Source organism: Panthera onca, chromosome C2 (assembly GCF_046562875.1).
Source record: "Panthera onca isolate mPanOnc1 chromosome C2, mPanOnc1 haplotype 2, whole genome shotgun sequence".
In the NCBI taxonomy this organism is placed as follows: domain Eukaryota; kingdom Metazoa; phylum Chordata; class Mammalia; order Carnivora; family Felidae; genus Panthera; species Panthera onca.
The window spans coordinates 133850018-133871624 of NC_138347.1; the positions used below are offsets into that span (position 1 = coordinate 133850018).

Consider the following 21607-nt stretch of genomic DNA (forward strand, 5'->3'; position numbering starts at 1 on the left):
ATGTTACAAAAAAAAGTGTATGGAATTTCTTCTTTAAACTCAAAGACTTGGTTTTGTGTTGAGAATTTTGTAGTAACCCTCAACTTGCAAATATGCCTAAAATATCACGCAGGTTTAAAACAATTGTTTAAGATATATGTAATCTAGTTTTAGGGTCTCAAAAATGTTACAAACTGTTATTTAGTTTAGTCAAGGCTAATGAAATATTCTGGAAAATGGCCAATATATATTTATGTGTCCATACATACACACACATGTACATTTAAGAATTACTAATCTTTAGCAAATGATTACTTTAAACATCAAAACTTCATCTCTAGTGATTCAGAAGGCACTGTTTTATCTTACACAACCTTGATAATACCCAGTATTCTGGTAATGAGTCCATTAAGAAATACAACATAGGAACCTCCAAAGGGAGAATTTCCTCTCTTCTGGCCTCAGCTGATAGAACTAGGAGTACCGGAGTTTGAGCTGGAAGAGGTGGTGAGTAATGACCTTTTGGACACATCCTCATGCAATAAATACAGTATGAAAATTTAAGCTCTATCATTGACAACTGCGATATCCCCAAATAAAAGGATCACTGAGGATAAGTGCAAAGTACGTAGTAAAATATTTACAGAGTCCAAAATGATAGGGACCTTGGCTCTGAAACTATAATCACATAGGACTTACCAAGCATTCTCACTAGGCACTGTTCTGTTGATGCATGGCATTGGAACCAACTGTTAACCATTTCCCATTCAATCTAAGAGGGATTATTTTCTCATGAAAACCTCTCTCTTAATTTCATTAAGAGAACGCAGTACAATACAATGTACCAAAATTTGTTTGTATAAACTAACTCTACCAGATTAATAAACTAAACAGTATTTATGCTTCTGAATTTCAAGGATCTACACCTTGTCACATACTACCCACCCAACTCTCCAGCATTTCTTTGGATGATATGACAGGAATAAGTAGGTCAAAAATGCACTTGGGAAAAAAAAGTTTCTTTATTTCTATTTATTCATTTACACAAAGACAGTATTAACAATAGGTAATAGGAACATACTTTTAAGTTTTAAAATTAATTTTCTATTTTGAAAGGTTCAGGACTTTGTCTCTTTTTTCTATCTTACTCCTTTAAATACTTCAGTCCAACAAAAAAGCAGAAAAATAAAAAGTTTATTCTCTTACTTTTCTTAAGGTCAGATTGGGATAATTAGAATCGGCTCTTTTGAATTTAGCTATCATTTAGAGTAACCTGGAAATTTATTCACAGAATGATACATGTAAGAATGTTAAAGCACAACCAAAAAAACAAAACAAAACAATTTTTTAAAGGACAAATTTCAGGGCACTTTCAAATTCTGAGGCATAAGAAAGCCCTCTTTGGGATCCTTAAGTTAAAAGATTCTTCCCTTTGATACAGAGTGAAAATTATTAGGAATTATAAAGCAACCATGGGACTGATAATAGGGCCCATGGCAGCTGCCTTAAGTTAGGGATAAATGGAATCTCTATGTTTTAGTGAAGGGACCAACAAAAGAAGTCCAGGAAGCCACCTTAAACTCATTTCCATGGCAGGTCAAATGATGCGGATACATGTTTCCTTTAGAAAGATTTTATCCCACTGCCACCTTTCTAAGGCTTAGCCCTCAAACTGTTCTTGTTGCTACTTCTCTTCTTTACACCACCTGTTCTAGGAGCAAAACTCCTGGAAGAATGGTGCTACAAACTGGAAAATCAAGACTGTGGGGACACGAAAGGGGCTCTAGGGGCCAAAATACACAGCATCTAACAAGGAGACTAGCTAATCTAGAAATGGACTGTTAACTCTGACTCTAGTATATTCTCGAGATATGCTTACAACTTTAGTGGTATTTAAACATCAAAATTACTTGGACTCTTCTAAGCATATTTTACTTTTAAAAAAGGAAATATACTAGGCTAACAAGCAAAAATAAAAATGTATTTGCTCTTCAACAAATATCTAATATTTTAATGTTTTTATAAAAACAATTCCTTTCAGATACTCTGATTAACCTTTAAGTGACATAAAAAAAAGTTTCAGCATTCTTTAACATCAGTATTTTGCACAATTTAAAATACAGCTACTGAGTGTAGCATTTCAATGGGAAAAAAAAAAGAAAAGAAAAAAGGAGAATGGTAACTCACTGAGAAGTTTATATACCTAGTAAAGTTTAGTTTGTCTTGGATTCTTTAAAAAAATCTGGCCCAGAATTTTAGTTATCCTAATTACCATCCCAATCAAATAGGGTATCTATGTGTGGATTCTAGATACAGGTAAAATATTTTGAACTAATAAACACAAGACCCACTGATTGGACTGTTTGTTTAGAATCTTTTTTACTGGGTTTGGACAAAGAAGACTTCAATAAAGCTAACTATATATTGAGTTCCACTGATTAAAAATGCAGTTTTAAACACTCTGCTTTTGTGGTAAATTTTGAGAGAAATCATAAGCGTAAAGAACAATATTGTAAATGTTGTACTGTTTGCAGGTAGTTGTTGGAGAAGTGAAATGCTTGTATTCAAACTATCAAAATTCTGACCTTTCAGAATAGGTTTTATAAAACAATTTCCTGAAAATCAGCAACTGCTTTAAGCTCTTAAAATATCAATTTCAATAAAAAATATCCTTACAGATAAATCTTAAAGTTATTCCTTTCAGTCTCAATTATTTTTTACTTCAACTATATATTGAACACAGAACCAGTTTCTAAACATCTAATGAAGAACAATCTGAATGTCAAATAAAGCTAGGCAATCTAACACAACTTGTATAAGAAAGTCTCAGTGTGATTTATCAAAATTCAGAATTAAATTTCTAGAATAGTGAAAAACTTTCAGTCTCTTCTTAATATTCAAAATCAGCAACTTCCCATGAGACTAGAAAGTTAGCAGAAGGGATCAAACAGATTTAAGCACTGCCCGACTTCTTCTAAAGTGATGTACTCTTTTATCCTAGAAAAGACAGAAGTAAGTCCTTTTTATTACTTCACTGAAAACTTTCGTATTATCACTATGACCTAAGATAGTTGCAAAATAGTTAAGCATTCATTTTGGGTTTAAAAACTGTTAAGAGAAAAGTAGTCCTTTTGGGGAAGCATTCCTGAACAAATGTAACAAGTGTAACAAATGTACCAGTGAGTAGTTTTATTCACTAATTTAAAAAGAAATCTCAGGAAACAGAAACAGAAGACTTGGAGTCAATACCATTTTACAAAGATTATTAATTAATGATTTGGCAGTGATGCCCCAAAGACAGCTGGCATAAAGCATATTTAATTTTTAGAAGTACTGTTTTTACTAAAAGAAGTGCATCTGGTAGAAATCACAGCTTGAGAATACTACAATTCAAACTAAAATTTTATACTTTTAGGTTAAAAGCTAAAAGTTTTGGCATATTTAAAGGTATATCCTTAAACTGTGATGAAGATATATCACTCTTTAGGAAATGAAGAGACAAAGAAAAATACATGCAAAATTTTCCTCTCACTTTATGTTGCCTGCAGATGTGCAGACAGAAGGAAGTGAGGCTGGGGTGCTTGGTTGGCTTAGTCAGTTAAGCATTGGGCTTTGGCTCAGGTCATGATCTTACAGTTTGTGAATTCAAGCCCCACTTTAGGTGAGACCCATTTCTCTCTCTGCCTCTCACTCAGTGCCCTCTCTTGGGGGGGGGGGGGGAGTAAAGCCTTACAAAAAGGAATAGAGCTATTTTCTTTTCTATAAGAGCTTAACTGTGTGCCCTTTTCCTAGAGATTAAAAATCAGTTGGCATATAAAGAAGAGTAACTTCTGGAAATTATGTAACCTTTAATATACTCTTTTATATGACAGGCTAATATCCTGTTTAGTTTTAAGCCCAGAAAAGTGGTCATAAATTCAAGTATCTTCAGAGGTCAGGTAGGACATGAAAGATTATAAAGACAAGATAGAAACAGTATATACCCTGCCTCAATGCATTCAAATTCAACTAAAACAGCAATATTTAGCTAATCAAAATAGGTCTAGATACCAGACTTCAGACTACCAACTTCTGACTCCTAGCCCAGAGGAACAGAAAACCGGAAAGTTCAAAGTAGGGTTTTTAGTTAACGCCAAGTTTAAAGACTACTTTCTGCCTTGTAAACAAATCATTTATAAGTACTACCTATTTAACTTTCAGAACTTTGGGCAAGGTAGGCTGTTAAAACAATCCTAGTTCTTTCCTTTTAAATTATACTATGTAGAATGAAATAATAAGAAAACGAATGTCAACTTTAAATGAACATGTTTACTTCCTGTTGAGAAGATATGTTAAGAACTTAATCCTACTATGGCTCTACTCTTGTGCATTATACAAAGTCCTTAGTATATCCCCATTAAAAAGGTTGGAAGCTTCATCCTACATCCATTCATAGATTAAAAAAAAAAAAAAAAAAAAAAAGCTATTCTCCTTTCCCTGTTTTAAGACACAAAGCAATGGTTAAAATTTTCCCTTTGAATGTAAAATGGTGTAGTCATTTTGGAAAAATTCTCACAATTCCCTGAAAGGTTAAACATAGTTACACAACATAGCAATTACATTCCCAGGTGTATACCCAAGAAAGATAAAAGTCTATGTCCACACAGTAACTTGTCCATGAATGTTCATAGCATTACTCATCACAGCCAGAAAGCAGAAACAACCCAAATGTCTATCAAGTGATGAATAAACAGAGTGGTATATCCATAAATAAAAAGAAATGAACCACTCATACACACTGTAACATTGATGAACCTTAAAACCATTATGCTACGTGAAAAAAGTCAGTCATAAAAGGCCACATATTGTACTATTCTATTTATATGAAATGTCCAGAACAGGAAAATACTTTGAAAAAAAAAAGTAGGCTAGTGGTTCCCTAGGGATAGAGGAGTTGGGGGGGGGGGGGATAAAGAGTAACTGCAAATGGTGAAAGGGTTTATTTTTGGGCTGGTTAAAATATCCTAAAAATGATTGTGGTCATGATGGCACAACTCTGCAAATACACTAAAAAATGGAATTGTGTGTTTTATAAGGGTTTACTGTATAGTATGTGGATTATATCTCAATAAATCTGTTGTTAAAAAAAACACAAAAAACCTTCCCTTTTAATAAGCACAATATTCCTCCCTCATTAGAGTGAGTAGTTGGTTCCTTTCCATATTCACAGACTCAGACCTAAGGGATCTTAAAAGACCTTTAGTCCTGTGTCTTCTCATTTTAAACTTGTAAAATCTGGAACCTTAGTTAAAGATTATCAAGTAATCTATCTAATGTGACATAACCAGGATTAGAAACCAGAACTTTCTTAAATTCAAACACTCACATTCTCTTCCATGTCATCAACTCTTAATCAACTTCCATTTCTTTCTACTCAGCTCTTTTCACTGCTTCACTTTATCTCTTCTCCCCCCACATTGTTCAGGTATGTAATTTGAACGATCAACTTCTTCTCTTTCAAAAAATATTTTTTAAAGTTTATTTATTTTGAGAGAGAGAGAGAGAGAGAGAACACACACATGCGTGCTCATACAACATACAAGATGGAGATGGACAGAGAGAGGGAGACAGAATCCTAAGCAAGCCTCACACCACCTGATGTGGGGCTTGAACTCAGGAAATGTGAGATCATGACCTGAGCCAAAATCAAGAGTTGGATGCTCAGCTAAGCCACCCAGATGCCCCACTTTTCTTCTCTTTCGTCTAATATCCACACACAGCCACACCTCATTTTACTCCAATCTCATGTGTCATTTTTTGCAAATTAAAGGTTTGTGGCAACCCTGCATTGAAAGAGTCTATCGGCACCATTTTTCCCACAGCAATTGCTCGCTTTGTGTCCCTGTGTTACATTTTGATAATTCTAGTACTGCACAATTACTACTATTATATTTGTTATGGTAATCTGTGATCAGTGATTCTGAGCTGCTGAAAGCTTAGATGATGATGAACATTTTTTAGCAATAGAGTATAGATGTATTTTTAAAATGTTTATTTTGAGAGACAGTGTGAGCAGGGGAAGGGCAGAGAGAGAGACGAGAGAGAATCTCAAGCAGGGTCCACTGAGCCCAGCACCCAATGTGGGGCTCGATCTCATGTATTGTGAGGAGGCAGACACTTAATGGACTGAGCACCCAGGCGCCCCAGCAATAAAGCATGTTTTAATTTAGATACGTATACCATTTTTTTTTAGATATAATACTATTGGACACTTAATAGACTACAGTATAGTATAAAGAAAACTTTTATATGTACTAGAAAAAAACATTAATTTGACTCACTTTATTGCATATTTGCCCTATTGCAGCAGTATGAAACTGAACCCGCATGATATCTGAGTTATATTCTGCTTTGTGTACCTAACATTTCCTCTTTTTCCATTTGGTCAAGCCAATATTCTCTTTCAACTCCCTTCTTTCACAAACCTTTTCAATTACAAGCTTCTACTAAAGATTTCTTCTGTAAGGACAAACTACACTATATCAAGGTTTGAGCAGCGTAATGGCCAGGTAAAATTCACTCAGAGAGGTTTTCTGAGTTACTAACATCAAATTCCAAGAGTTCAATTAAATAAACGCTCTATGCAATCTCAAAATATATATTCTACAGAAACAAAGATACTTCATATCTGACAAATATGCTTTTTATCCTGTATAATACTATTCCTTTTATACCTTGAAGTAGTCATCTTGAGTAACAAGAGAGTTTCTCAGTCTGTTCTCTGGATTAAACAGACAAGATACCACAGTCTGTATGCTTCTGTCCACAGATTTCTGAAATAAAAAAAGAAGTTTTTCCAACAATCTAAGGACTATTCCTTTTACTTACTTTAACAGGTATTTCAAAGAAAGTTGAATACATGTACTTCTAAAGAATTCTTATGTAATCCATACTACATATTAAATGTGTTACACATTACATTTTCATGTAATTCATTACATATCACTTAATATGTAACTTTTCTATCAAATTTTAAAAATATTTTAGAATCTTAGTGATAAGAGTACTGGTTATAAAGCTCAATTTAGTAAAACCCTCAAATATTTCCTTAAGGTTCTTTAATTTTCCCTGTTAAGATAAGAAACAGTAAACTTCAGCATTTGAAGAAAATATATCTAGGATAAAACCTGATAATTATAACTATTTTAATATTTTTTCAAATTCTAATCATGAATCAAATCAAGGAATTTTTTTACTCTGCAGTTCAGTAGTTCTCAATTATTTTTAATTTCCACTAAGAAACACATGGACAAAGTAGCTGATGTGATAGGAATGTGCACAGAGACTCCAACGGGAATCCTTCAATGTTATTATGCACATTCCCATCACATCAACTACTTCCACATTCCCACCCATTCAACAAAAACAGGACAATTCAAGAGTGAGAGCACGGTTATATGAATTCGTTCCAACGATAAAAAAAGAAGAAACTGTACCTATTTTGGCATTTCGATTATTACTAGTGACTCTACCACTCTTGAGAGCTGCTGCCATATATAATGTTATGAAAAGAATGCCATAAATATTTGTATATTACTATTCAGCTAAGTAAATGTTTACACTGGTTAAAAAAAAGAGGTAAAATTCATATTAATCTCTTTTGAAGAGAGGATTCTTGAGGAAGCTGTCTACTACATTCCACCAAAGTATGTTTGTACGTGTTAAAGTATGTCTTAAAAAACAATGAAAATACAAGAGAGAAAAGGACTACTGAATCAGAAACTATATGTAAACTCTGAAAGTTTGGGGGTGCCTCAAGTTTCATGAACTTTCACATAAAATGCCAAATTATTAGTCAATTATTTAAGCTGTTATTTTTGGCTTCCATATTTAAATTTGAAAAAAGATACTTGCATCTCTAAGGGCCATTATAAAAACTTCAAAAAATAATTATGAAAATATAAACAAAATATAAAATTAGATGTTTGCCTTTTGTGGGCCATTTCCAGAGGATGGAGTAGCTTCATGAACTGAACATTCACTTTGCAAAACTTCAGCTCCTGGATCAACTTCATTACAGTGGTAGTTAACAGCGGTATAAGTCTACATTATAAAAGTATAATTAAAGAGATGTACATTAGATACATTTCTGAACAATCTATTCTTCAAAATTAGCGGATATTGAGCATTTAAATGTGGGTTGTGTTGAAGCTGAATTATGTTATTTCAGAAACTTTATTTTGAACTGAATAGCTGAATTGCAATAAGGCAGTCTTTTATTTTGAAAAGTCTTCTAAACTTCAACATAATCAGATTAGAAGAGCTCTAAGAAAAAGAAGCTCCAAGGATGCCTGAGTGGCTCAGCTGGTAAAGTGTTGACTTTGGCTCAGGTTATGATCTCGTGGTCTGTGGGTTCAAGCCCCACGACAGGCTCCGTGCTGACAGCTCAGAGCCTATAGCCTGCTTTGGATTCTGTGTCTCCCTCTCTCTACCCTTCCTCTTCTCATGCTCTTTCAAAAATAAACAAACATGTTAAAAAATTAAAAACAAAAACCAAAAAACAAAAACCTCCAACATCTAGTTACAGAATGAGAATTTCCCAGTGCCTGAGAATTTGAATTAATGTCATATCATTCAAAGGTCCAAACTTGATGAAGGATACAAAGTAACAAACACTAAAGTGTTTTAAAGCTAACACCCTCTTCTGTGTTTTTATATATAACATCTAACAGTATTAACAGCAAAACATTTGCTTCTCTTCAGCAGATTTTTTTTATGGAGAGAAAACTAGATAGATTCAATACAAATTCTAAATTCACTGGATTAGAATTAACACAGGTATTAACACTACCTTCCTTGGATTATATATAATATAGCACCTATTGTATGCAGAGCAGCCATTGCCTGAAAGCACACAAAAAAACCACATGAGAAATGAAAAGCGGTTTCTCCCATGGAAGAATATATTGGGGCTGACATTAATAAAACATAGCACATAATGTGAAAGGAAATTTAAAAATATTTTTAGGCATATATGAAATGACAGAAAGTCAAGAAAAATATGATAGTTAAAAGTTAAAACAAGAAAATATTTTAAATAAAGAAAAGGGAGTATACGTTTTAAATAAAGAAAAGAGAGTAATTCTCCTTACCGGGGGTATAACATAACTCCTTTGTTCCCCAGCAGGCCACTGTGGTGGCATCTTAAAAAAACAAACAAAACAAAAGGAAGTAACAATTAGTTAACCATTCTTACACATTTTCACAAACATGAAAGATAGACAATGTTGAGGTATTTGTCATGCTGGTTCCTTGAACTTGCAGTAAAAGAAACAGAATGGAAGAATGAAATACTTTAGGTTTCTAATACCTGAGAGAATTACTGTTACTTTATACATAAACCCTAATTTTTCTCAATTTTCTGGTGTTAGCTTTCAGAAAAACTCAAAGATAGTAGTTCTCTGGATTTATTCCCATAGCTAATGGTCATGGTCCATAGATATGGTCATATCTATGCTCAGAAATTCAGAGAACTACTACTTTGTAGTAGTCAGCTAAAATAAACACTACCAAATATAATTGGAATTCAATGCTCTAAAACCTGAGTTATTTTATTTCATCTATCCCCCTAAAAAAGCTTATAAAAGTTAGTTTGGATGGTTCAGCTATTTGCTAGCAAAAATGGAAGAAAACATGCTGAAATACAGAAGAGGACACAAAATCTTATAAAACAGTGTAAGAAATCTTTATGCTAAGTATATTCCTGTCAAATCTTTTTCCCTTATTTCTAAATAATTAAAGGTCCTAATTCTAGACAAATTCTAACTTTCTTATCTTAAGCATGTTCCACTAGTTTAAATGACAAACTATTGGAGAAATTCATATAAATGCCTGAATAATATTCCAAAGTAAATCATTTTGTTCCCTTTTAAATTACCTGATAATTATATACAGGCAGCTGATATCCAGTGATAACCTGAACTGGTGAACTAGGATAAGGAGGATATGCCTGCAAATAAAGTTTACAGAAAGAATGGATTAAAATGGAAAATTCTTGAAAATAATAAAGTAAAGCTTCCAATACAACAAAAATATGAATATAAATCATATTTCTATTCTATTCTATTCAGAATTCTATTCAGAATTCTATTGGAGTGATTGGCTACATTAAGAAAAATTCTCTGTCAAATGTTAGTCTTTTGGGAGAGGAGAAGGGATGAATGAGGGAAGAGACTGATTTTGCCCATTTTCGTTCATCTTATTTGTGTATTTATCCCTACTGAGAAGTTCTTCCTTATACTGGTGATAAGGCTCTAATTAAGATAGATTTCCATATTAAACTTATATTAATACATCTGTTATTTCTTTGTAAAAATATTTTTAACCAGTTGTGTATTCCTTGACAATATCATAGAGTAATGTGTAGTCCTCCTACACACTTTATGGCTCTTTCTGTATTTCATTTCTACAAGTTAAGGGCAGTATATAACCCCAAAACTGAAATGAACAGTAGAATGCCTTTCATCTTTCAATAAATATTTATTAAAAGCATCTATGTAATATCATACATGAATACACCCAAGTTAAGTAACAGCTCACAGCAAATGTTAGGAACGAGTAGGGCTTTTCTTCTAACCATGTTTAGAGCAAGAAAAATAACAAAAGGTATACCCTGTGTTTAGGGTAGATGGAAAATGTAAACAAATGAAAGACACTACAGAAACACTTCTCTACCATTTTTCTTTTCTTGAAAATAAAATGTCTTTTAAACTGAAGTAAATAAAATGAAGAAAATCAATGTTATTCATCATCAATAGGAGATAGTAAATATTTCAAATCTCATTTCAAATATTCAAGTATCCAAACAAATTGTATGCCAGAAAACTCACAGAATTTACAAATACAGTTAACTCATCAGAAACCTATCCATCCTAGAACCAGAATACATCCAGAAGTCAGTAATCTATAGAAGACATCTGAAAATCATTGAAAATAATGAATACATAGAACTGCCAAACTTAAAGAAGGATAAATCAGGCAAACACATGAGGAAAGCTGCCTTCAAATATTTTAGGAGTTATCCTATGGGGGGAGGGGAAATGAATGAGATATATATATTCTTCATGGCTACAGAGGTCAGTTCTTAAAGACTTACAAACTATATAGAAGCATATTTTAGCTTGGTGTTAGAAACAATACTAAGAACAACAGATTTCTAACAAAAGTAATAGATTTTCTTCTCATCACTCAGAGACAGTATTACCACTTATTATGGAAAATATGCATCTGATTTGAGGGTAAAAAGTGAGACTGGCTTACTTTTAAGGTGCCCCCATCTATAAGATCTGCAATACTATTTAAAAAAAAGAAAAAGGAATGTTAAGTAATTTTTACCTGAACATACTGAGTTATAGGATTCATCATGGTTGGAGGCTGCATGTAAGTTTCAGTGTTTGGATTACTCCAGACACTCTGAAACTGCGGTGGAGGAGGAGGATTAAAAACCAAAGGACGCGGCTGCACATGATAAGCACCTTTTTAAAGAATAATACGAAAACAAAGACTACTTTTAGTTTCCTGAAAAGCTACATATGTTAATAAGAACAATTCTTCTCCTTACTCACATAAATTTTGTTTCCTGATTGCAGGTCCCAGTTTCAGCTTTTTACCATGGAAATTTATCTGTGACTGAAAATAAAACCATAATAAAGCTAAAATCAATTTCAAAGACTTCTAAGACTTCGGTAAATACCCCAAATCTTCTAAAATTTCTACCATCAGAGATCATCACTGGTAAGAACATACCAAATCAAAATTTATCAGCACGAAGCGACCTTACCCTCACTACCCAAGTGTTGAGAGAAGTCTTGGAATTTGATCAAAAACCTTTACACTCTGTCTCTAACCTTTCCTGTGTCTAGCTCATGAAGCTAGATGTCCAGTTACAAATGAACAGGTTCTGACTAGTTATGTAAGATTACTCTAGGTTTAGATTTCAGACAGGAAGTTTATTTCTATATTTCATACAAGGCTATATATTCAGGACTCAACACTAAACACTACATCCATAAACTGAGATTTTTCCATAAGATTACTTACTTCTACTATCTTCTGCACATCCACATCATTATAAAATGAAACAAATCCATAGCTACAAAGAAAGATAAATGAAGTGTAAAAATCACCACCAGAACAGTATATGGTCTAAAACTTCTAGTAGTCTATGAAGTAACTGACTGAAATTATACTGATGAAGGATGAAGAATATACTGAAATAAAGTTTTAGATGTACATGATCAGTCATCTATAAATACGACCTTTTGTCTTTTTCCCCTGATCTAGGGGGAAGAAATGCGTGAAGGTTAACATAGTGTGGGTCATCATTCATTAACAGAAAATTCACATCTATGAACGTGAATTTAACTTACTACCTATTGCAAGATGGTTAAAACTTAAGATACCATAAGATACATGAAAAAAACAGCTCTGATAGAACTGATTAATCCACTTACGTAAAATAAATGAAGGCAGGAAATATTTACATACAAACGCTATCAAAATGACTACATAGAAGAGTTGGCAGCAAACTTATCTTTTATATGTAAGAAACAAAGCAAAAAATTTATACAAGTGTAAGAACACGCGTTTTGAATTCTATGCTACTCTATGTAGAGACTATAGCTCACATATTTTTTATACTTTATACTGAACATTATGTTTTACTCACCCTTTGGACACACCAGTTCGATCCGTGATTATCTTCACTTCTTTTACTGAACCGTATCTAGCAAAGAAACTTCTAATTTCGGTTTCATCCATCTATGGAGAAGAATTTGACTTCAAGAGTAAAAATTCAGCATTCAAAAATTTCAATTATACTATAAAAAAGATTTGAAAATGTGGAGGTATCTCTCCTAAGGATCCCCAAACCACCTGTAGCTCTTTGTCAAAGATACTTTTAGTCTCTATAGGTTAAACATGAACCCAATTCCAAACCTGCATGAAGTACAAAAAAACCTTATGTTTGCATCACGACCCAAACCCCAGTATTCACTAAATATTTTCTTAAATAAATGAAATAGGAATACAATACCCTAACATCAATTCCACCAACAAAAACGGTGTTTGGCATGATTTTGCCTTCTGGTAAAACATAGCCTTGGCTGGTTGTAGCTGATGAGGACTGAGTGCTGGCCTCTCTGGAGATGGTAGAGTTTGGAGTCTCAGGATTTGCAGCAGACTGTAATTTGGAAAGCAGATATCATCACTAAACCAGGATGTGAAACACAATCTTTGTATTTAAAATACAGAGTATTTTCATATGAATTACTTTCATAGTAAATTGACCAGTAATACAGCTTAGTTCAGGTTTAGGATTTAAGGTAATCAGAGTAGATCAGTATGAAATTTTAACAAAAGGGTACAGTACATTCTTAAACCCAGTGTTGCTTATCATCATCTTTTACACTAAAGTAGAATACTGACTTTATACTGAGTTTGTGAACTGGAAAGTTGAGATTTGTAAAAACAGTTATTAAACTCATTCTATTGTATGCCAGGTAAGCAAATTTTCACTTTACTGAGTACCTTATTAAAAAGCATGGTAAATCTTTAAAAAAAGGTAATTTTTAAAAATCTGCATCAAAACATACATCAAAGCTTTGTTTTCACTTATTTTTTATTTTAAAGAGAGTGCAAGAGACAATGAGCACATACCCATGGCACAAGCAGAGGACAGGGGTAGAGGGAAGGAGAGAGAACCTTAAGTTGGTTCCATGCTCAGCACAGAACCTGACATGGGGCTTGATCCCACAACCCTGAGATCATGACCTGAGCCAAGATCAAGAGCCAGACACTCAACCCACTGAGCCACCCAGACACCCCTACCACAAAGCTGTAAACAAATTTCTTTTGCCTCCTCTTTCTAGTCACCAAAATTAACATGCATTTTGTAATTAAATACTCTTTGTGTTAGTATGCATTTACTTTGGAAATGGATCATGAAAAGATTATTTGTTCACATATCGTAATACCTCCTGCTAAAAAAAGGGCTTACAATCCTTTCCCTTAGTGTTAGGGTGTTCAAAGCATCTTTTGAAATAACATTTTTCCTCTTCACTAACACCAAATCAGTCCCCACTGATAATTCTAATTTTCACAGTGGGCTGATAGATCTAAATGATACTATCTTTATTTTCAAATTAAGAGACCCACACATGAAACTCATTTTTCTGGATTCTGGTCAGAACTCTATCTTTAGTTTTTCCACATAAGATTAATGTAAATTTTTCTGAAGCAAAATTTACTGGTAATATATATGTCGGAAAAGCAGTCTAACATAGTGAAACAAAAGTGATTTAGTCAGGAGATCTGGGTTCATGTCCTTTACTAGGTTATAACCCCTTATTTGGTAGCTATTTATATCTGGAAAATTGCTTTGAGAATAAAGTGAGATAACATCTGCAAATTCATTTTGTAAAGTATAATGTGGTACACCAATATAAGTTAGTGTTCTATTATCTGCAGTTATTTTCAATAGTTTAAAAAGCTTCTTTCTTGGTTTTACCATTTACTTATTTATTTTGTACATACTTTATTAATTAACAACCAATTTTAATTGGAACTTCAAAGAACCAATTATTGGCACATCCATATATTTGAAATTCATTTATGAAGTACCTATTGAGGGGTGTCTGGGTGGCTCTGTTCGTTAAGTGTCTGACTCTGGCTCAGGTCATGATCTCAAAGTTCATGAGCCTGAGCCCCACTTCAGGCTCTGTGCTGACAGCGTGGAGCCTGGAGCCTGCTTGAATTCTATGTCTCCCTCTCTCTCTGCCCTTCCCCCTCCCCAAAATGAATAAACATTAAAAAAATAAAAAAAAAAAGAAGTAGCTATTGATTAAGAGGGAAGTACAAAAGGCTGCAAGAGAAATAAACCCATTACATCTCTGCTTATGGAGAAAAACAGGGACAAAATAAACCAACTGATACATATATTTTTAAAAAGCAAGCACAGTAATTTCTATAGAAATCAGTGACAATAATAAAGTAGGTATAATTCCTATTTTTTTAGATGCTAGAAGTTACTAGTAAATTTAAGATTCTATAAACTTCTATACTGATTAGAGATGAAATCAAAACTCAAATCACCAAACGTGTTTTAGTTTCTATTAATTTGTACACATACAACTGATTCTTGAACATGGATTTGAACTGTCCAGGTCCACTCATTCACAAATATTTTTCAAAGAAATACAGTATAGTACTGTAAATACGTGGAGGAACGGTGGGTTGGTGTCCCTAACTCCTGCATTGTTCAAGAGTCAACTGTACTTGCTATTTCATGTTTCTATTTGGGTGCTTCCTAATTCTTTCCTCTTAACTATAGTATACTAATATTTCATAATAATGAAATAGAGTAAAAACCTTCTGAAGTTTTCCCATTTTTTTGTTTTCTAATGTTAGTTTTTTTTCCTACATGGGACTGACTATACTACATACTCCACGTATCTTTAACTATTAAAACTTGACTAGATTTCTCTTCACTATAAATAACTTACCAATCCCTTTCAGTTAGTTATTTCATAAGTTCAAAACAAATCCAAAAGTGGCTCTGAAATTCTAACAGACTTTCTTTTCTCCTTCTCAATTTCCCCTTCATTTGTGGATGAACTTTGGATACCTTTCTATTTGACAAACTAGTATTATCTGCTGTGAATGACCACGGATTTATGTTTTAATTTGAAGGTGTAAGGTCAGGCCAGAAAACTGTACCACATTATAAGGGGTTATGAGAATGTACTGATTCTCAACCAGGGGAGATTTTGTGATGCAGGGGCATTTCTGGTTGTCACAACTGAAGGGTACTCCTTGTATCTGGTAGCAGAGGCCAAGGATACAGTACATATCCTATAATGCAAAAAACAGCTTCCTACAACAAAAAACTATCTGTTCCAAAATGTGAACAGGATCGCAGTTGAGAAACCGATGATAGCATCTCCAGAACTGAAGGTGAAATTTCTAATTCTCATATTCTATTTAACAAAAGTAAAATGGATACTTGAGACATTAGGCAACAATTTGGGAAAAAAGGCCATTGTATGTTATAGGAAATTTGGTTTGGGATTGAGTTATTCAAATTCACGGTCTCGTTAATTGAGATATTAAACATTATATTCAGCAAATCATTTTCTTTACATCTTAAATTAAGACACTACCATGTCTTAATCTTTAACCAGCAGGTGGTGCTCAAAGCTAACAAAGTAAGCAAAGTACTTCATTTTAATAAGACATCAGCAGGGATTTTTTTTAAACTTCTGTGTGTGTACTTGTATACAATTGTAATTTATATACACAACATCCAAAACCAATAAACAACCTTTAATACTTTTAAACTACTGCTAAAAATACTCCACAAATAAATGCTTAGACTAAAGCAAAAAGTTTGGTATTATTAAAGTATTAATATTAACCATCAATAGCATACAGAAATAAATTTCATATAAATTAAATATAGGGAGTAATTATTTTTCTTAATTATATCTTCAGGTGAGTTGGCGGGTTTTGAGAAAAGTAATGCTAGGATATTAAGTAGCAGGAAACTTGGGAGGCCTTCATATACAGAATTCTCATCACTGGTATTTACAGTAATACATTCCCTGGTGTACTTGGATAATGAAATGACAAAAATACCTAAAAGCTGAAAAAAACCTTATCATTACTAAAGCTCCTGGGATATCAGCTCTTTAACATTATTTCATTCAACTTTTATAGCTACATGCAAGGCAACTGCAATCTGTAATTGACCACAAAAACAATCTATAATTTGTAGTCACTAGAGTTATATCCACAGAAGACACTAATAAAAAAAAAAAAAAGCATAATAGGAAATAGGAAATGAAAATCAGAATAAAACCTTGTAAGTAAATCCAAGACTGGACTCTTAGAAAGAAACAATCCAAATAATAGACAAACAATCCTGAGAAAACCAAGAGAGAAAAAGGCAAGAAAGCAAAAATATACATTTGTGTTGAAAAAAGGTGGTATAACCACAGATTATAACAGAATCTTGATGAAATGGCCAACTTTCTAGAAAAATGTCAATCTTAAGAAAAAATACTTGATTCCTAGCTCGGTTTCACTGTGAGTTTTTTTCAAATTGTGAAGAAACAGATAATTTGTGTGTGTGTGTAGGTGGGTGTGTAGAGGGCACCAAGACAGAAACAATTGTACACAGAAGACCGTGTGTATGAGAAAGATTCAGATACTTTAATTGAAAAACATTCCAGAGAAAAAAGAAGAAAAAAGGGTATTTCTCAATTCATTTTATAAAACTAACACCTAAATAACAAAACCTAATCAAAATGGTCCACCTCTGCCCCAACACAAAGATGCAAAATTCCAGTAGTATATAAAAAACATACAATTAAGAACAATTTATATTGAAAACTCAAAGATGGTTCATTCTTAGGAAATCTGTTACTGTCATTCACCAAAGGAAAGCATTTTATAAAATACATCCATCACTGAATTTTTTAAAACCCAAGTAAAACAGAAATCTTACTCTGTTGATGTAGCTCTAAGCTAACATCAGGCTTAAAAAGAAACAGCAATTTCCACTGAAATTAGAAAATAAAGGCAACTCCTTACCACTATAAATGACAAAGAATTTTAATGGAGTTCTTATAAATCCTTAAAAAAGATAAACATCCAAATAGAAAGATGGATTAAGAATTTATAAAAAAGAAATTTTGAAAGCTAATGACAAACTTCAACTTCATTAATGAGTAAAAAAAAAAGCACATCAGAATGTATTTTCCACCTATTATTGGCAACTTTAAAAAGTGTTAATACCTCTCACTGGAAAGAGTGTGGAGATCATTCTGCACACAGAACACGTACTGGTACATGCTCCATCAAGAATAACTCAGAAAGATGTACTGTAATTTAAAATTGTTATAAAATGGGCATAACCCTTTCACTCAGTTGTTTCCATTCCTGGCAATTAATTTCAAGGAATTAATAAAATAAGTATTCCAAACCGTTCGCACAAAGATACTTACTATAGTACTGTTTTAATACAGAAAAATTATTCATTATAATTCATTATTCATTATTATTCATTATTTAAATTTGGTAAAACAAGTAATGGTATAATCTTACATCTTAACATTACATACTTGAAATCATTAAAAAAATTTTTTTTACATTTATTTTTGATAGAGAGAGACAGAGCGTGAGCGGGGGAGGGGCAGAGAGAGAGGGAGAGACACAGAATCCGAAGCAGGCTCCAGGCTCTGAGTTTCAGCAGAGAGCCTGAAGCGGGGCTCGAACTCAGAAACCACGAGATCATGACCTGAGCCGAAGTCGGACGCTTAACCGACAGAGCCACCCAGGCACCCCACTTGAAATCCCTTTAAATTTATCTTTGAAAAATAATATCCATTATATTAAGTGAAGGATGCAAGATATAAAAAAGTATTATGTAGCATGGTACAACTTCTATAAAATAAAACTTAACCTATCTACGTGCAATACATGCATAAAACAATCTGGAAGGGCATACATATAGCAAAACTTTGTTAAAGGGTTTGGGACAGTAAAACTTAACCTATCTACGTGCAATACATGCATAAAACAATCTGGAAGGGCATACATATAGCAAAACTTTGTTAAAGGGTTTGGGACAGACCGGTTTTCTTACACTGATTACTTTCAAATGAGTTAATATGCTACTGTTATAATCAGGGGGAAAAACGCTATTAGCATTCCCCCTTTTCTCTAAAAATGGAGAAGAAAAAAATACTGTACTTTTTGAAGAGTAACTCAGTGATTAGATAACGACGTAACAAATAATAATACGTATAATTGCAGATTTTTATATACAGGATAATACATATAATTGCAGACGTTTATTTTAACCTTTATAGGTAGTAATATAAACTGTATATAAATGTCCTCCGTTGACTTCTAAAAATGGAGAATACGAAAGATTACACTGCCAATCCACAGCGTCTAGAACACGTCTGTGACTTAAGGGTATGGGTCCAAAGTTTCAGAGTTGCACCTCGTGGTGGGTCACCGCCAAGCATTTACCAAAACTCACCGAAACGTCCCCCGCCAGGAGCAAGTATTACCACTGTGCGGACGTTTGGTTTAAACTCCTGCTGCATCTCGGGAGAGAAAGCGTTTCCCGAGCACAGAACTCGGGCCTCTCGGGTCTGCGGTCCCGCAGGAGCACAGGCAAGCCCGGCCTCGTGCGGCAAGGATGGCGTCGGGCGAGTTTTCCGCCTGAGGCCGCCGCACGAGGGAGCCCCCGGCGCCAGGCCAGGCACGAGGTGCCGCCACCGAAGCTCTCGTGTCCCCGCCGGCCGCCCGGTTTCCCCCGACGTGAGCACCCCGCGCCCCGCCCCCCCCCGCCAAGAGCCCGCCGCCACCACGTGCGAGGGCCGGAAAGAAACCACTTGCCGAGGAAAACGCCGGCCCTCAGAGTCGACAGCCCAGTTCCCGGAGAGCCGGCGCCAGCTGGCTTCCGGGGGCGGCAGACCGACGCCATCTCGCACCAGACGCGCGGCCTCCTCTCCTCAGGGTAAGCGCGGGAAGGGAGGCCCGCCGGGCGGGGTGGGGGTGGGGCGGCCGCGCGGTATTCACCTCCCCCCCACCCCCCCCCAAGTCCCGGTGGTCCACACCGCAGGCCGCCCTCACAGCCTAGCGGGCGCCTGCGGGAGGCAGGCGGGGCGGCGTGAAGGTCGTGGCCCTGCACGTGGTCGGCCGGAGGGACAGCGAGCCCCGGGGCCATTCCCCTCAGCGACAGCCACGGGGAATTCCTCCCCTCCCCCACGCCTCTAGGCCGCCTCGCCCTCCTCTCTCAGGCCATCTGTGGTGCACCCGGGCCGGCGCCCCAGAACAAGGAAGCGGGGTGACCCCGATTTCAGCCCCCCTCCTGCGCGGCGCCAGAAAAGCCGAGTTTCCGCCACCCGGGAGGTCCCCACCCGGGCGTGCGCCCCTCAGGCCTCCTCCCCAACTCACCATGATGGCGGCAGCTAGCTGTTCCCGCTGAATGGGCTCGAGGAGGAGCGGAGGCTGGGCTTCTGGCACCACTCTTAGGGCTGCCGTTCGCTCTGCTCTTGCCGCTGCCCGGCTTCGACTTGGGCAAAGGGATAAAAGAGGACTAGAGGAAAATCGAAAGCGAGCGGCGCGATCCAGGAGCCCTAACAACCCAGTGGCGATGCTGAGGGGTGCAGGCGAACTGAGGCGTGGCCTGCGGGGCTCCCAGAGGTGGCTCCTGCGCCGGGTACTGGAGCTCGTGGTAGCCGCCTCAGCCAATGGGTGACAGCCCCCCGCCCCCTGCGGGGGGCGCTTAGGGGGGCACCGGCTCCCCCATCGGGGGTATGGAGGGCGTGCGCGCGGGCCGGCACTCCGTAGCCAGGGAGGCGCCGACCTGAGACTTGTGGGCTGACAGACCCCCTTTCCCCTGGACCCACACGTCACCCCGAAAATGCCTTTGAAGCACACTTGAAATAAGCGTGCATCCTTAAATGTATATGAAAATTAAAAAAAAAAAATTTAATGCATCTACGCTCTAGTTTCAAAATGGCGCCCGAACGCCCGGGATTAACCCGTTCCCGGTTATCCCTGTTGTCGCCCCCCCAAATCGATTAAATGACTACAGAAATAGAAAATAGAACCAAGTCTGTAGACTACGGGGAAGGAGACCCCCAAAAGTCCAGAAACATGGGCGCTTTTCTGTCAAGTTTGAGGTAGATGGGGTTGGATTGGACAGATAGGGCGGGCCAGGTTGGTTGGCGTTCAGGGCGTTTATTATTTCAAGAAACGTGTTGATGGTATCGACTGGTGATAGCATGGTACCGCAGATACAGGATAGAACGAAACGGGCAAACATTTCTTCCTTTAGGGAATTTAAATTGTAAGGGGGCGGGTTTATTTTGTAGGCCTTACAGGAAGAAACTAGGCCTGCTTAGAGAATTCTAGAACATTCTCAAGGTCTGAGAAACCAGGCCTAGAGCAAGGGTGAGCCGTAGGGCAGTTGGTGGAGAAGATCACACCCCTTTGGAAACTACTCTAGCATTCTCTACTCATAGGGGATAACCGGCTATGACTTTTATCCTCAAACTTCACTCTTGTACTGATGAAAAGCATTAAAATGTTACTTTGTGAGCTGGAATAGTGGTGGACTTCTGTAACCTGAAAACCTTCACTACCAACACCTAGCATTACTGGATAAAATAATAACTAACCTTATTTTTAATATTCAGCTGAACTCATAAGGAATGAAGGGAAATCTCAAGATGTCAGAAACTTACCTGAAAACCAAAGCAGTGACTTTTTGAACTAATTCTTCTCTAGTCCTATGAGGGCTGGGGTGTAAGATGACCAGTCAACTAGTTTGCCCTGGACTTTCCTGGTTTTAGTACTGAAAACCTCCCACACTTCATGAAACCAGGTCTGAGGCAAACCGGGATAGTTATATGCTAAGGGCAGGCGGGTGTGCAAGATATTGTTAGTCTCTGACTTGAGGTCTGGAAGTATATAGGCAGGAGGTAAGGGTTTGAAGTAGCTCAAGGTGGAGCTAGAACTGAGTACAAAAAGCTATTGTCCCTGAAAGACATCATCCTCAGGAAATGGGTAG

The 21607-nt window shown here is 36.1% G+C and overlaps 1 protein-coding gene and 1 long non-coding RNA gene across 2 annotated transcripts in view; one reads left to right on the top strand and one right to left on the bottom strand.

Moving 5' to 3' along the window:
* Nucleotides 1-982: 982 nt before the first annotated feature.
* Nucleotides 983-20318, bottom strand: DAZL (deleted in azoospermia like). Its single transcript, XM_060638599.3, has 11 exons — nucleotides 19987-20318; nucleotides 13052-13198; nucleotides 12686-12777; nucleotides 12058-12109; nucleotides 11583-11646; nucleotides 11353-11492; nucleotides 9896-9967; nucleotides 9111-9161; nucleotides 7948-8061; nucleotides 6693-6791; nucleotides 983-2976 (listed from the first exon to the last, which is right to left on the bottom strand). Exons 1-11 carry the CDS (start codon nucleotides 19987-19989, stop codon nucleotides 2923-2925), a joined length of 888 nt encoding a protein of 295 aa, XP_060494582.1. The 5' UTR covers nucleotides 19990-20318; the 3' UTR covers nucleotides 983-2922.
* LOC144612790 (uncharacterized) overlaps nucleotides 19312-21607 on the top strand; it is a 117621-nt gene continuing 115325 nt past the window's right edge. Inside the window, exon 1 of the long non-coding RNA XR_014135251.1 lies at nucleotides 19312-19546. This is a non-coding gene — a long non-coding RNA (uncharacterized LOC144612790). The remainder of the gene's footprint in view (nucleotides 19547-21607) is intronic.